The sequence below is a fragment of the Peromyscus californicus genome, unplaced genomic scaffold (genome assembly GCF_007827085.1).
Source record: "Peromyscus californicus insignis strain IS unplaced genomic scaffold, ASM782708v3 Scaffold_8__1_contigs__length_139910024, whole genome shotgun sequence".
Lineage (NCBI taxonomy): Eukaryota > Metazoa > Chordata > Mammalia > Rodentia > Cricetidae > Peromyscus > Peromyscus californicus.
The window spans coordinates 45,412,827-45,430,624 of NW_026294606.1; the positions used below are offsets into that span (position 1 = coordinate 45,412,827).

Consider the following 17,798-nt stretch of genomic DNA (forward strand, 5'->3'; position numbering starts at 1 on the left):
CACTACCTTACTGTTTTTGTCTTGAAGTCTGCACTGGTACCCCTTCCATCATTGTTCTTTCTTCTGAGGATTGCTGAGGCTATCTGGGGTCTTTTGTGCTTCCATATTAATCTTAGGATTTTTTTTCTATTTCTGTTAAGAATATTATGAGCATTTTGATTAGGATTTCACTGAATCTGTAAATTGCTTTTGGTAGAATGGTCATTTTAACAATTCATGAGCATGGCAAGTCTTTCCATTTTAGAGTGCCTTCCTTGATTTCTTTCTTCAGAGATTTGAAGTTTTCATTTTAAAGATCGTTTATGTCCTTAGTTAGGTTGATTTCCAGATGTCTTATTTTCTTTGAGACTCTTTTAAAAAGAGTATACCCATGATCGCTTTCTCTGCATATTTGCTCTTAATATTTAGAAAGGCTACTGATTTTTGTAATTTGATTTTGTATCCTGCCATTTTGCTGAAATTGTTTCTTGAAATTTTCTTGTAGAAATTTCAGGATCTCTTATGTACAATATCATATCCAAATAGGGGTAATTTTACTTTTTCTCTTGCTATTTGTATCCCTTTAATTTACTTTTTCCTTTATTGCTCCAGCTATTGCTTCAAGCAGTATATTAAAGAGGAGTAGGGATAGGAGATGGTCCTATCTCTTTCCTGATTTTAATGGAATTGCTTCAATTTCTTTCTCCATTTAGCTATGAGTTTGTCATATGTATCCTCTATTAGGTTGAGGTGTGTTCTTCCCAGTACTATGCTTTCTAGGTCTTTTATTTTGAAGGCATGCTATATTTTCTCAAAGACTTTTCTTCTTCTATTGAGATAATCATGTGATACCTTTAAGAAAATTTATATGGTTGAGTACATTTATTGACTTATGTATATTGAACCATCCTAGCACCTCTAGGATATAGCTAATTTTACTATGGTGGGTGATATTTTTGATATGTGCCTTCATTTGGCTTGCAAATATTTTACTGCCAATTTTAACATATATTCATTAGGGTTATTGGCTTTTAGCTTTTTGTGTGTGTGTACATGTGTTACTTTTTGGTATTAAAGTAATACTGGCTTTATAGAGGAGTATGGAAGTACTCCTTCCCTTTCTATTTTTGAAAAAGTAATTCAGGGAATATTGGTTGTAGATCTGTGGAAGTCTGGTATAATTCTCTTGTGAATCCATCTGTGCCTGGGTTTCTTTCTGTCAGAAGGATTTTTATTGCTGTTTCAATCTCCTTTGTTATGGATCTGTTTAGATTGTTTATCTCTTGGTTTAACTTCAGTGGTTTCTTTTAGATTTCATTTAGGTTTTCCAACTTAATGGAGTACAGATTTTTAAGGTATTCCCTTATGATATCCTGAATTTCTTTGAGATCTGTTGTAATCTTTTACTATTCATTTCTGATTCTGTTAATTTGAGTCCTCTCTTTATTTTGGTTAGTTGGGTCAAGAGTCTGTCAATCTTTTTTATCTTCTCAAAACAAAACAAAACAATCCCCCAAACTGCTCTTAGAATGCTTGATTCTTTCTAATGTATTGGTTTTTATTTGTTTGTTTTGATCTCATTTATTTCTTCTCCAAGTTTTATTATTTCTTGCCATCTCCTGGATTTGGGATTGGTTTGTTCTTGTTTATCCAAAGTCTTGAGTTGCATCATTAAGTTATTTACTTGTGCTCTTTCTGATTTTCTAAGTAGGCACTTAGAGCTAAAAATTTTCCTCTTGTGACTGATTTTAATGTGTCCCAGAGGTTTTCTTGTGTTATGATTTTTATTTTCGTTTAGTTCAGGAATTTAAAAAAATTATTCTTTGACCCATTCATCATTAAATAATGAATTATTTAATGTCCATGTGTTTGTGTACTTACTAGAAGTTTGTTTGTTATACATTTTATATTTTAAAAATTATAGTTAGATTGTACACAGAACTATTTCTACTTTTCTGATTTTGTTAAGTTCTGTTTTATGTCCCAGGATGTAGTCTGTTTTAGAGAAATTTTATTGGCCTGCTGATTAGAATGCATATTCATTGATGTTTTAGTGGAATATCTTGTGGATATCTGTTAAGTCTATTTGATATATAATATCATTTAATTCTAAGGTTTCTTTGTTTATTTTTTTGTCCAGATAATTTTTCTGCTGGAGAAAGTGGGATAATGAAATTGTGTAGCATTATTGGATTGGTATTAATATTTGTCTTTAATTCCAGTAATATGCTTTTAATGAAATTTGGCTCACCTGAGTCTGGTTTTTATATACTTGGGATTATAATGTCTTCTTGGTTAATTGTTCCCTGGATCAGAATGAAGTTACTTCTTTATTGCTTCTGATTAGTTTTAGTTTGAAGTCTATTTCATTGGATCCCATTTTCTTGGATGCCTTTTTCCATTCTATCTCTTTTAGGTAATCTTTTATTTAAAGCTTAATTTCTTGTAGACAACAGAAATATGGATTTTGTTTCTTTAATCTGCTCTAGTATGTTTCTTTAGATTTGAAAATCATGGTAAGTAATATATAAAGTTATTAGTGAAAGTGTGTATTGATTGGAATAATATTGTTGCCTTTTTGCTGTTAGTGTTTCTCATCATATTTGTGTTTCAATAGCTATGGCATCATTTGTTTTCTTTTTAAGTATCTTGCCTGTGATTGTTCCTCTCTTCATTCTGGAATATTGCTTTCAGTATTCTCCATAGGGTTGCTTTGGTGGATATGAATTCCATTATCCTACTTGTATCATGGATTTATTTTTCTTTCAACTATGGATGATAGTTTTTCTGGGTAAAGTAGTCTATGTTGGCACCCATGGTATTTGTGAACTTGGAGTACATGTCTCCAGGCACTCTTGGCTTTCAAAGATTTTTTTTGGCAGGGAACACAGCTGTTATTGTGGTGGATTTTTCTTTTATGTGACTTATGTTTTTTCTTTTGCAGATTTCACTATTTTCCTTGTTCTGTATATTTAAAGTTTTATGTATTAGTTTTGTAGGCAGTTTCTTTTCTAGTCTTTTTATTTGATGTTCTGTGTGCTCATTGAATCTGTATAAGCATGTCTTTCCTTAGTTTGGGGAAGCTTTCTTCTATGATCTTGTTGATGATCTTGCCTATGCCATTGACCTTGGTTCTTCTCCCTCTCTATGCCTATAATTTAAAGCTTTGTGCATTTCATGGTTTCCCAATGTTCCTGTGTATTCCTTTACTATGTTTTAAATTTTTCTTTTCATATTCTTTTCTTGTATGGTCTAATTACTTTTTCTTCAAGACTAAATGTTCTATCTTCTACTTGATCCATTCTATGTATGAGGCATTTCCCCTGAGTTTTATAATTGGGTTATTGATTTCTTCAATTCCATTTTCATTTCAGCTTAAGGTTTTTCCTCGGTGTTTCTATCTCTTTATTTAATTTGCTTTTCAAATACCGGATTGCCTTACCCATTTCATTTATCCTTGTATTTATGTTTTCTTAGGCATCACTCACACATTTATTCTCTTTAAGCAACACTAATTATACTCAGTAGGTTGTATTTAGACATTTATACATATATATGTATAAGAATGATAATAAAAAAGAGGCAATTAATTTGAGAAAGAGTGAGGGAAAGGACACACCAAGGGTTGAAGGGAAGAAAGGGAAGGGGGAAATGATGTAATTATATTTTAAATAAAAAAAGAGGCATAGCTCTAAGTGGGAGAAAGATAGATGACATAGACAGAATGTTAGGAGCGTTCCAAAGGAGAACCTTCAGAGAAATCTTCTGAACAAAGGAAAATAGCTGACTTTTATATCTTTAGGGTGTGATGGAAAATTCCACACTTCATGACTTAATTTGGGGTGCTCTAAGTGACAAGGAGCATAGAGGGAACTGGGTACTGGGCCGGTTCATAAATTCAGAGTCTAGGATAGCCTTTTAAGTCTACTAGACAGAGATGGAACTACATCAGGGCATGGTCTTACTTCTTCAGGCTATAGGATATGGCAGCTTAGAGTAACCTTAAAGGGGTAGGTCTTTGCTGTAACACAGTTAAGAATAAGTAAATCTTCCAAATTATTGAAAAAAGTACATATTACATGGAAATGTCAGAACAAAAAGTGGCCAGTAGTTGGTGTGACAGTGTGTTTACCAGGAAAGTAAGTCTCTGTGGTGAAATCCTGGGAAGAAGATGTGCTAGTTTAACCACAGCCTGGTCAGAGCTTCAGTGACTATAGAGAGGTTGAAATGTTGCAGTTCCTGGGCCTAATTACATAGTATTTTGTGTTGTCATGGCCTCTTATTAGATATTTATTACCAACTTCTATGTGTTATTTAGCATTTTTGTGACTACTAGGTAAATCCTTTGGCATGTACAAACCCTTAGCTTCTCCTAGCCAAAAGACTAAGAATGTTGTCAGATAGCATCTGAGGCCTATGATTGACTGAGCTTCCCCTGCTTTGCTATCAATCTTTTTTGCCCTAGAGCTTTTATATGTCATGTTTATTCTTTTATATTCATCTCTTCTCTCCATCAAGTGCCTTAATACTTATTTTCTCATCTATTCATCAGGACAAAAGAGGCTAGATTATATAGCAGCCATCTCTCTATCCATTTCTCTCTCTCTCTCTTCCTATATCTATCTATCTATCTATCTATCTATCTATCTATCTATCTATCTATCTATCTATCTATCTGTCTGTCTGTCTATCTATTTATCTATCATCTATCCCCACATTCAACACAGTATCTTTCATAGAACAGACTCAAGCATTTATTTAATAAACAAACATTGATCACTAAATTATTAAAAATTTCAGTGTTGAGATTCTGTGTTATGTACATGAGAGCATAAAAGGGTTTAGACTACACAATATTTACCCTAAACTTGTCCCTAATTTAAAAAGAGGAACAAGAGGAGACACAGATATTGTTACAACATGGGGAAAACAATGGAGTTGGAGTGATTAACTAGCTCTGTGACATCAGACAAGTTATTTCTCTTCCCTATTCTTTTATTTACCAATGTGCAATGTTTAACTATTTCTTAGAGTTTCGGTTTTCAAATCCAATGTGCAACTAAAAGTACATTAGCTAAATGATTTTTTTCCCCCATGTTCTATCCCTATGGAATTTGATTCAGAAGCTTAAGGGTAGGTTACAAGAATGCCTTTGACCCTCTACAGTGCAACAGTGATATATCCATAGCTATGTTTGGGGAAGACCTAATCTAGTGCCTTTTAGTTTTGACATCTTATTACCTTGTAATTGTAGAACAAGCTCACCTTAGAAAACATAGCAGAAAGTAGTTGTATTCAGGTACTCTGTTCATTTAAAGTTAGGAAATATTTTATTACTTAGGTAAAGAACATGGGGCCTAATGGAAAAGATGATGTTAAAATTGATGATTAAGATTGGATAGAGAGATGGGTAAGTGAATGTTTGCTTGGTATTTAATGTAACATAGTTATTGGCCAGAATATACAGGGCTGCAGGAGGAAAATGACCTGTTTTGGTGCAATGGACCATAGTTATAGTTTTCTTTTTTGCTCTCAAAGTTGTTTTTCTTTTGTAGATGAAATATTTTATTGCTTCAGTTTGCTTGCTGGAAATGTAGCTTGTGGTCAGGTGGTGAGAGGCATCATGAGGCTGTTTGTGTAAAATAAAAGAGCACAACCTTCCTCAAGTCTCTAGGGGCTGTGCCCTTTGTGATCCACTTAGGTTAGTCCCCATTGGACTTCTGGTTAGATACAAAGACTATCATGACCACTATGTTATTTAAAATAATAGATTTACTGCAGAATTATTATTATTAAACCAAAGTTGGCTTTTTTGTTTAGATGAAGCCATATAAAAGCAACATTCTGAGTAAATTATATAGCGTCCACTTGATGAAATAATGAGCCTAAGTTTAGGGGATGAAAGTAATGATCTAATGCAATATTTAGAATGAGTGTTTAGTATGTAGTTATTAACCTAAAAGTCACATCCTGCATTCTTTTAATTTGTGAAAAATTTGTCACTAATTGCCCAAGAAACCTCTGATTTTTCATACAAAATCACCTCATAGCTGTTGACTTTCTCCCCCTTCCCCTGCCTTAAAATACAGCCCTATAAACAGCAGATTACTCTCAGATCTGTATGCCCTCTTTAAGTATTGAACTGCTAAGTTTAGCCCCATTGCTCTCTTTTCAAAAATAGAATTCTTCCCCTATCCAACTTTGTCTTTGAGAAGTTACTAACAAATCATGGTTTTATTTTAATGACAACTGGTATAAAATCTTATTTAACCTTTCTGTCCTTTGAGAATCTGCTAATTCTGAAACACATTGAGGATTAATTACTGATATATAAAGAAAATGGATAGTATCTTCTATTTAGAAGCAATTTGAGAGATAAATTCTGGTATTTAATTCAAATTCACTCTAATTAAGGCAGAGTCAGGCAAACAGAAGTAAAAAATTGAAAGGGCTAGGCAGGTCAATCTCTGTGAGTTCCAGGCTAGCCTGGTCTTCTTACTGAATTTCAAGACATCAAGGGCTATGTAGAGAGACCCTAACTCACAACACACACACACACACACACACACACACACACACACACACACACACACACACACACAAAATTGAAAGAGAAAAATAAGGTAGATAAGAAATAAGGTAGCCAGGTTGATATTCAGCCTTGGGTCTAGCCCTTACTTATCTCATTTCAGGGTTTGCAGTTTTGCTTGTGATCATCTCCCAATCTACTGCTTCATGCATCTTTTCTGATTTTAAAGAATATATGTAATACAAATATAGTGATTAATTTCTTGCAATATTTATCTTTATGAATTTGAATTCTTGTCTTGTAGTATCATCAGTGTCTTAGAAAGTGACTTTGACTGGGATTTCTTTGAAAGAAAAAATACATAGGACCACAAAAGATATATGTGAAAGAAGTATCTGTCTTACAGAATTCAGACTTCAGAAAATGTCTCCAAAATTCAGCAAGAGGCATCACGAGAAAATGGCTATAATTGCATCCCTTTTGTCTTATTATTTGACAGCTTAAAGGAATAGTAGGGTTAGAAGTACAGATGTTAATTGAAAACTTTGAGATCATTTACTATTTTGTAAATTGTGTTCATACTCTCTGTGGTTAGTTACACAATATGCTTCATTTCAAGCACTTGGGATATTATCTGCCTATATATTAGGATTTCAAATATTTTATTTGATTTTGAAGTACTTTAAAACCTGAAAGTTTGGCTAAAATGAGCATAACTTTATAGAGAAAGTGTTTGGGGGTCAAAGAGGTTAAATTAGATGCCAACAGTCATGTACCCACTTGGAAGTTGGCAAAACTTAGAAACCATGAATCTGGAATTCCCTTCCAGGGCATTTTCACTACAAAATGTTCTTTTGATTTTGCATTTTGAAAGACACAGAAGTGGTCTGTGAAATGATCATTAGCACTAGGCAGCCCAAGCAGCCCTGGAGTGTTTTCATGGTTCAAATGCCCAAGACCAGATGGAAGTCCAGAAGTGGATGACTCAGAATTTATTAGTTTCGCCACCTGGGTAGTACAGCCAAACCAGCTGCCACAAGGCAGTTTCAATTTCAGCAGAGCAGTAAATGAACAAAAAAAAAAAAGAAAGTCATTCTCTATAATAAAGGAAAATGGCTGATACAGCAGCAAGATTCACTCAGCATGATTCCCATTGACATCTCTTGTAGGAAGTACAGTTCTTATTCCAGGCACTGGGCAAGAAATGGTTAAGGCACCTTGCCATGAAAAATCAATACCTGAGTTGTTCCAGAAGCTACTGTCAGTTTGGGGTGTGTTTGAATTACAGGCTTGGTAGGTTCCTAGTTACAACTGATGATCTGGAAAAGGAAAATTAAGCAAGTGCTATAGCAAAGCTGTGTCATGAAGCCAGATGGTTTTTTTCCTGTAATTATAAAATATCATTTATCACCCTTTCATAGTCCTGATCTTTGGAGGCCTGCATATTCAGGGATCCTAAGATCCCTGTGGATGGTCACAGAAATTCTTCCATTATCCTTATGTGGACCTGAAAGTTTCCAGGTGTGCCTATGATCCCAGTATACAGCAGGATGAGGAAGGAGAATTGCTGCAAGTTTGAAGCTAGCCTGGCCTATAAAGTTTGTTCCTGGGTAGCCTGATTATAGACTGAGGCTCTGCCTCAACTCTCAGACCACCAACAAGCCAACTGAACCCAAAATATGAGGTTTTTCAGGATCTGTTCACAGAACACTAAGATTCGGAGAATGAAGTTGAGGTTTCAGATGACTCCTAAATAGATCTATGGTGCTCAAAAACAAAATAAGCCTAATAATGAAAGCATGGGGAATCAGACCAAATTGAGAGAGGTATAGTAATTTTTGCTTAAATTACTTACTTTTATTTTATTTTTAACTTTCTTTTTATTTATTCTTTGTGTCTTTCACATCATGCATCTCAATCTCATTCATTTCCTGTCCCTGCATATCTGCCCTCTGTCCTTGCAGCCCCCTCTCCCAGATAAAATTTAAGAGAGAAAAGAAAAAAGGAAAAAAAAAAAGGGCGGGATGTGATGTCATCATGGAAGTTGTAGTGTGACATAATGGGTCACTCAATAAACCCTTTTGTCCACATATCTTTACTTGTAAGTGTTCATTGCAAAGAGTCATTGGTCTGGTTTGAGGCCTCTGGTTTCTGTTATACTATTAATGCTGGGCCCTCACTGGGACTCCTCTTGGTTATCCTGCTGTTGCCCTATGTTGTAGAAATCTTACAGCTTTGGGTCTTCAGGATCCAGTCCCTTCAGGTGCTCAAACAGATCACAGATAGTGTGGATATTGGTATGCGACAACTCATAACCCTGGTTCTGGGCCTGGGTAGTTGCAGGATTGGTCAGCCTGCCAGCTTGTCCTCATCATCAGAGTAAGCTCTCCTGCATTGCCTTGGTGAGTTCACCCTTTGCAGCAGTGAGCAAAGGGTGGGGCCAGTTCTCCTGTTTCATGTCCTCAGAATCAGATCTCCCACATCTACACCTTCAGGGCCAGCTATACTGTGTTGCCCAGGCATGGTGTAGGGCCACTCTCCCGGATGCTGCAGCAGATGAGGGGCAGGGCTAGCTTCCCTTCCCCCTTGACCTCAGGGCCAGCTTTCCCACCTGCCTCAGGCATTGATGGGCAGGGGTGGGGTGGGGTGGGGGGCATCTCTCTCCTGCTCTTGTCACCTCATGACAGGTGAATAATAGGGACAGCTCTTCCATGCTCACAATATTGGGGCTGGCTTGCCCACACCTCTGCCAATGGAGTTGGATCTATTGTGCTGCCCCTGCAAGGTACAGGGCCTGCTCTTCCAAGTATTGCTGATAGTGGTGGGCAGGGGCAGCTCTCCTGCCCTTCTGACTTCAGGGCCAGCTCTCCCACCTGACTCAGGCATTGATGGATGCGAAGGGGTGGGAAGAAAGGTTTATTAATGAATTAAAAAAATCTCATTTTCCTATGTCAAAAATGCTTGGGCATTTTTTTCCCAAAATGCAACTAATCTGGCTAAATAAATAGAAGCTTGGCATGATTTCTCTTTATATGTTGAAAAGCTCAGAAGACTGTAGCTCCTTGCTTTGGTTCCCTGGCCTTAGTGATGATGCAGGCTTTTTGGTGTTATGACGAAAAGAACAAGGGCGTAGCCAGAGAAGGGAGGTTCATATGCTAGTTGCTGACATATCTTCTTGTGGCTTTTTTGTTTGTTTGTTTGTTTTTTGCCCATGGCTAGATCAAGGTGCTGTTGGCTTGACTGACATCTGCCTACAGATGGCCTTTTCAGGAGATGAAATTTTCTGTGTTTATATTTCTAAACTGATCATTATTTAGTCATGTAATAATGTTCTCTATTTGTATGAAGAGAATACAGACATGTATATGTTCTCACTGAATTTGTCTTTTCCCCTCTATGATGACAAGAAGTGAAATGGGTTTATACTATAACATTTTGTTAATGATTACAGGTAAATTAACTTTTTCTTTCTATTTTTATTCTGGCAGGTGGCATGTTTGACCCAAGTAGCTGCTAATTATCTTATTGGTCAAAAGGAAGCAAAACGCTGGGGCACAGCTCATGGCAGCATTGTTCCTTATCAGGTACAATTTAACCTTCATTACTGTAATCTGCAGATCTGTACAACAGGACTCTGGGAATTAATTTTTTTTTACAACCCCTCCAGCATGGTTCTGTAATGTGTCTATGACTTATTATAGCAAGGTTCAGTTGTTCTCCTTAATTTTTTTCATATTTCTTCACAAGAAGATTTGTAACAGAACACTTAAGTGGATCGAAGGAACTTATAGAAAAGGAATTACTTTGGAGCTTGTAATATGATGGTTTCTTCATTTCTTTCTTTTTATTTTTCTTTCACCCAAAAGCTTCTGTTATGCCATTGACTGTAGCTACTTTATAAAGCATTGTGAATTATCATGCTAGCTATAAAACAAATGTTACCTTCCTTCTCCATCTGACAATAATATTCTCACAGGGTTAGGGTGAAGTGAAAATTTGCGTGTGATGGATCTCCATCCTTGGAGAAAAACAGATGGTTTGAGCTGCTGTTCTTTATTAAGTGTCTAAACCTCAGAAATTCTGGACTTTGGCTAGTGCAAATGAATATGTGAAGAAACTGTGATTCTTTAGAAATAAAAGCTCTACTATGTCTTCCAAGCCACTAGCCTTAGCTTAGCCTAGTTGCATATTTCTTTGCATTTCCTTTCATTTGTCAAACTTTCCGTAATACATCATGAATTTAAGAGGAAGGGGGTCTTTCTCATCATTTCTCTCATATTCAATAGAAATGTAGGCAGTGTACCCTAGAAGTATCTGCTTAATAAAGGAATGGATTTAGCTCTAGCTATTTCAACATGTGTATTCTTGACAAGAAACAAAAAACTTGGAATTTTTTTGTTTGCTAGGAAATCCATCAGTACTTCCAGTTGTCCTTTCAATGTTAAGAGATTATTTCCTTGGGCAGGTTTAGTTTTATTTCCATTACTTTTAAACCCATATTTGAGGAAAGTATAATCCACTGTGAGCCCAGCATGCTTCCCTCTCTTGTTCTGTTTATGACCATTTTATACCTGAGACTTTGCTATGATTTCTTGGTATAGCTGCTTTTCTCAAGTTGAGTTACCTTCTGGGATAATTATAAGTTTGGAGGATTTCTTCAGTGCCTCCTTTTTTGTCCCCACTAATGATTCTTGACCACCTTAGCGACATTTGCTTCCCCAACTAAGATTTTCTTGTGGCTGGCTCTAAACATCTAACTAGACCTTCCTACTTTGATTCATAAAAGTCATTGTATTTTTGAGCTGGGTAGAAATACTTAGATTCAGCCTTCTTATTTTCCAGATTTAAAAAAAAAAATCTCACACATAGTTTGAATGGGGAGTTTCCAATAGTGGCCTCTTGGTTCTGTGTTTAGACATTTTCCATTATTCTACCAATGATAGGAGTGTGCTGTGGTTTCAGGTCCCTTCAACTCTTTTCACTATTTCTTCCCATCCAGTTTGCTCCTAGATCAGGTGTATGGTTAAGTGATTCATAATTATAATTGATGAGGAAAATTCTCAAGGGTTTTTTTTTTTTTTTTTTAGCAAAGCACAATGTTAGAATTTATGTGAATTCATCTCAAATAATGGAAATCCAGGCTTCATCCTTTGATGTATATGGAGAAAGCAGCATTTCTGAGTTGGAAAGCTTTGTAGGATAATTCTAAGTCACATTACAAACTATAAAAGTTTCTTTTTTTGATAAAACTAGAATATCCATTTTAAAAACTTGCTATAGACCTTAACTATCTCTCCTAGGCATCCATACCTAGAATTCCGGCATCCTGAATAAGCTCTTAATTGTTTTACTGTGAGGGACAAAGGAATTCAGAATTTTTGGCCCTTGTTTTAGAAGGTTAAGTGTTTAAAAGACACTCTCTCTCTCTCTCTCTCTCTCTCTCTCTCTCTCTCTCTCTCTCTCTCTCTCTCTCTCTCTGTGTGTGTGTGATTTTCTTCAAGGATAGAGAAGTACTTTGTGGTTCAGTCATCTCAGCCATATTAAACGGATAGAAGGCTTACTTGATCACAGTTGATGGTAAGAAATGAGATCGACTTTGGTCTTTCCTTAGGAGCATAGAATTAATCTGTTTCCTCTTTGTAGAGAACTGGTTCAGCACAGTGATTAAAGATTAAATGCAAATTGAATGAAACTAATATAGCAAGATGGGTCCTAGATATTCTTCAAGATTCTTGTCTGTTCACAATTTTTGAATAGACCCAAAGAATATTTCATGAGTGAATTCCAAGGTAATTATAATTAACTTTCCTATGATAATTACAGTTTTGCTTTTAATTTGCTTCTTATTGTCTGAGTTTTTAGCCCAGTGTCTATAATAAAGATCCTGATAGTTTTGGGAGGTTGTTAAGGTTCACAGCTTGCTTTCATTCCATTGTTGAACTCCATTTAGATAATCAGAGACCTTGAACACACAGAATATATATTTTTGAGAAACAGTGATTCCTCATTATATGTTGTTTTAGAAACATGTAGTTCTTAACTACTCATATCATTTATCCATTGATGTACTTTGCTTCTTAATTCTTTGACTGCTGACTTTTATTTTTTATGTGTTTTTGAGACAGGGTCTTGCTATGTAGCCCAGTCAGGCCTTGAACTTTTGATCTTCTTATCTTAGCCTTCTGCATAATAGGATTCAGGTATGTGTCATTATATTCAGTTTGTTGGCAATTTTTTTTTTTTTTTTTTTTTTTTTTTTTTTTTTTTTTTTTTGGTTTTTCGAGACAGGGTTTCTCTGTGTAGCTTTGCGCCTCTCCTGGAACTCACTTGGTAGCCCAGGCTGGCCTCGAACTCACAGAGATCCGCCTGGCTCTGCCTCCCGAGTGCTGGGATTAAAGGCGTGCGCCACCACCGCCTGGCCTGTTGGCAAATTTTTAAAACTCAACAAGTTAAATAAAAGTAGAAACTATAGAAAGATTTTTTGCTGTTTCTGTTAAGAAATATGAAGTTATAAAATTTATAAGTAAATGACTAGAACTAGAAAAAAACCATCCAGACTTCTGTAACCTAGACTGAGAACGACAAACACTCGATATGATTTTTTTCTCATATGTGAGTGTTAGCTTTTAAGTTTTGTGTATGTGTGTTTCATTTATTATAAACATAGAGGTTAAGTCACTAGTAAGGACTAGTAATGGACCATTGAGGAGGAAGGGATATTTCAAGGAAGGGAAAATAGAATATAAGGTTATAATGGAAAAGGTGGGGAGTAGAACAGGAAGGGTTAAATGGATTGTGGAATGAGAGGAAAGGGTAGAGGAAGGAATACTGGGAACAATACCTACCACTAAAGGCCTTTTGAAAAACCATATGTAAACTAATACTGTAGAGTTTCCTAACACACATACATAGAGAGAGGGAGAGAGGGAGAAAGGGAGAGAGGGAGAGAGAGAGGGAGAAAAGGAGATAGGGAGGGGAGAGAGAGAGAGCGAGAGGGAGAGAGAGAGAAAATATTTAGAGTTACCTCCTAAAGGAAGGCAATACCCCAAGTACACAACGTATGTTACCAAATAAAACCCATATGGGTTACTTCTTTTTGAGTTGTTGGTTCAGTCATATAGACTGAACGTGACAGGGTATTGCCAATTCTGTTGTTTACCCACCACAACTTTAAAATCCTGTAACAGAAGTCATTACATATTTGAGTCAAAGAACCATAGCTGGAGAAAAATCTAGCTGGTACTCAACTGGAAGCTTTAAACTTATTGGCTAGCATTCATACTGCAGGAAGGTGCTGTGTACGCTACCAAAAGAGAAAAGTAAACATTGGTTTCACCCAGCTCTGAATCCTGTGAGCTACAATAATAACATGGTGACAAGATATACCCACCTGTGCAATAGTGGCACAAATGTTTGGGAGTAACCAAATAACATTTTCCATTAGATTTAAGTAGCGTTCCATGAGATGGAACCCATAACTGACATTGTTAATGAGGTCAAGAACCTGTAGCTAGATAAGTGATGGGCCCTAGGGGAAATTTTATTGCTATTTTCTGTATGGACTTGGCAATAAAACAATCCTGATATCTTATTGCTATGCCCATAAATTGGTGCATCACTCAACTCTCATCAGAGGAGCTTCTTTATGAAGTATGTGGTAATTAACACAGAGATCTGCAACTGGTCCGTGTGCAGAGAATAAGAGACACTGGAATATTTAGCCCTAAAAGAGACGTCCATACTTAGCCCTAAAAGGGTGAGAAGATTGTAAGAGTCAGAGGTGGTAGATGACTTCCAGGAAACAAACAATGTTTTCTGGACATAATAAGGCAGATGCACATATGAACCCATGGTGGTTATGACAGCATGCACAAGGTCTCCAAGCTCCGACCAGACAAAGTCCAAGCATGGAGGTATTTATTCCTCCTTCTTCACTCTCTTTATTATCCTTCCTCTCCCTTCTCCATTTAAGTCTCTCAATTTTTTTCTTTTAATCCCTTCATAACATTGCTATTTCCTTTCCAGAACTCTTCTCATCTCCTTTGATGGTCCCTTTCTACTTTTCTGGCTTCTATGGTTGTTCCAGGTCATATATTCAAGCCTACAGATTTGGATCTAGGACCCACAATAAGTGAGATCATGCAGTGTTCGTTTTTTTCTGGGCCTGAGTTAATTTACTCAGCACAATATTTTCCAGTTATATTAATTTTCCTGCAAATTCCATGATTTCATTTTTTTTACAGCTGAATAGAATTGCATTTTGTATTTGTACCATATTTCATCACCATCTCATTGCTAGATGGCCATCTAGGCTTCTTCTCATCCTTTTAATTTTAATATTGTAGCCTGAGTTTATTTAAAACTCCCTTACATTTTTCAATTTCCTAAAAGTCTACCATTTGTATGTCCTATGCTTGTGATCCTGACATCCAATTCTTTCCACATCATCAAAGATCTATTCACAAGTACTTATAAGGATAGAAAATTATAGTGAGTGTACCAAAGAAAAACAATTTATTTTTTACTGTTGAAGTTTAGCCAATCTTAGAACAGAAGTACGCACATTTCTAACTATGTCTTTTGTCTAGTAACAAGGAAGTTCATTAACATGAAGGAATTGGGGTCATACCATGGAACCCCAATCCCATGACCAATATAAATTTTCATAAGATCGGTCAGGATAAAGAGATTGCAATCACAACCATCTCCTTCCATTGAAAGACTGAGAATTAATCCCATTATCTTTCCTTCCCTTCCTCTCTTGCTTCCCTTCCCTTTCCCTCTTTTTCTTACCTCCTTCCATTTCTCTCTACCTTTTTATTTTCTGAAGTCTCAGTGTGGTTCTCAGACTCTTCTCAAATTCCTGTTCTCATGTCTCCTCTTGCTTAACCTTTCAAATCTCTCTTACTACAGGCATACACTGTAATTCTTGGCTATTTTATAATTCTTTACACCTATTTGCATTAATCACCTCCAGGACTCTAACTCTTCCAGGCCATTTATGGTCACCCAGTAGGATATATTCAGCTCTTTCCTTGATCCAGTTTTTGTGCCATCTTCTTGCTTGCTGTAAAGTCTACCACACAGAGAACTTACCAAACACTTAGATATATTTTCTTCAACATCCCTTCTCCTCTCTTTTTTTATTAAGAGATTTTCTATTCATTTACATACCAATCACAGATTTCCCTCTCCTCCCTCCTCCTGCCCCCCAGTCTCCCTCCCCCAACCCATCCCCTGTTTCCACCTCCTCCAAGGCAAGGTCTCCCATAGGGAGTCAGCAGAGCCTGGTACATTCAGTTGAGGCAGGTCCAAGCCCCTCCTCCCTGCACCAAGGCTGTGCAAAGTGTCTCACCATAGGTACTAGGCTCCAAGAAGCTGGCTCATGCATTAGGGACAGGTCCCGGTCCCACTGCCTGGGGGCCCCCTAAACAGTTCAAGCTAAACAACTGTCTTGCTTATCCAGAGAGTCTAGTCCAGTACCATGGGGGCTCCTTAGCTATTGGTCCACAGTTCATGTGTTTCTACTAGTTTGGCTGGTTGTCTCTGTACTTTTTCCAATCATGGTCTGGACCTGGCTGTGGATTTCTGCATCTGCTTCCTTCAGTTACTGGATGAGGGTTCTATGATGACAGAGTATTCAGCTGAATACCCCTCTCTCTTAATGATCATTTCTTCATAATACATTGTTCTTACTCAGATGTTTCTCAAATGCCAGAGTGTATTTGGATCATCTAAATATCTTGTTAAGGTACAGATTCTGATATTAAGTGAGGCTGATGCTGTGCTGTGAGCATTAAGGTTCTACATTTAGATTTTAATAAGAGTGACACCATTGTTTTTGTACTTAACTGGAAGATGTTAGCACTGATTAAACCTACTATTCTATCCATTCCATGCCTGCATTGAAGCAGTGAACATGACCAGTAAAAACATGAGCACACTAAGTGTTTACCTCCCAGTTTGTGGCCATCTCTTGCAGGTGTTCGCCAGCCTTACCTGAAGATTCTGTTATAGTCATATATGCTCTGTTTTGTCTCTCTGGACTGACTACTTCATGTATCTTTATAGATCATTTCCAGTGTACTCATCTTTAGTTGACACTTTTCGTTAAAACTTGATGTAGTCATAAGAGAATAACTTTATTGTTTGTTGTACTCCATAAACTCCAACTATATACCCACATATTATTAACTCTATTTGTTCCTGTCAATATGGGGCAAAGCATTTATTACCCAATTTTGCTTACCTAAAATACCATTCCTGTACTTTATCTTTTCTATAACTTGTATGCATAAACATGTGGACATAGTTTACATCCTCAAAACTCCATCATCTAGAAGGATATGGTGCATATGTATAATTAAAGGCTGAGCAATGTAGGGAGGCTCTGTCTCAAAAATAAAAACGAGCCGGGCGGTGGTGGCGCACGCCTTTAATCCCAGCACTCGGGAGGCAGAGCCAGGCGGATCTCTGTGAGTTCGAGGCCAGCCTGGACTACCAAGTGAGTTCCAGGAAAGGCGCAAAGCTACACAGAGAAACCCTGTCTCGAAAAACCAAAAAAAAAAAAAAATAAATAAATAAATAAAAAAAAATAAAAACAAAACAGGACTGCACTTGCCTAGAATATGAAGGGCCCTGAGTTCAGCCCATACTTTTGCAATAAATGAAACAAAATAACAATAAACTAACCAATTAAAACCCAAACAATGCAAATGCAACCATACCAAAGCCTATCTACTTGGGCTCCAGGGTACGTTTTTTTCTGTTTACCATTCTACTTCTTGTGCTCTTGTGTTACACAACCTTTCCAAAGAGTTTTGGGTAGTATTTTCTGGAAGGAAGTGGTATATCCACTGTGTCTTCTAGGATAGCTTTTATGCTTCGCAGACAAAAAGCTTGAATAGTACATAGACCTTGGGCAGCCGCAGGTGTTCGGGAGTGGAATAGCAAGGGCAATGAACTTTTATGCTTCATTCACACTCCTTGAGCCTTTCAAATAAAGAATCTTCAAAGAAATTTTTTTCTTTAAATGATCTGATCAATCACATCACGATTTTTTTTTCTAGACTTTTCTTCTGAAGAAGCTTCTAACTCAAGAGATGGAAGAAAACAGTTACTTAGATGATTAAATGAAATTCTGTCCTCTTCACCTCAGTTTGGGTTTATTCAACCAAGGAGTAGAGCAGGAAGCTGTGCTTTGTTATTTCTCGGAGGGTCATTATGCTGTGTATTTAATTTGGCCTGAGCGGAGACGCAGACAGGCAGTAAATTCCAAGTGTGAGGAGAT

At 36.7% G+C, this 17,798-nt stretch overlaps 1 protein-coding gene across 2 annotated transcripts in view; it reads left to right on the forward strand.

Moving 5' to 3' along the window:
• The window catches only part of Sugct (succinyl-CoA:glutarate-CoA transferase), a 735,919-nt gene that overhangs the window by 146,967 nt on the left and 571,154 nt on the right, over positions 1-17,798 (forward strand). For both annotated transcript variants that reach the window (XM_052728652.1, XM_052728653.1), the window contains exon 9: positions 9,997-10,092. In XM_052728652.1, coding sequence (XP_052584612.1) covers positions 9,997-10,092 — 96 coding nt within the window. The remainder of the gene's footprint in view (positions 1-9,996; positions 10,093-17,798) is intronic.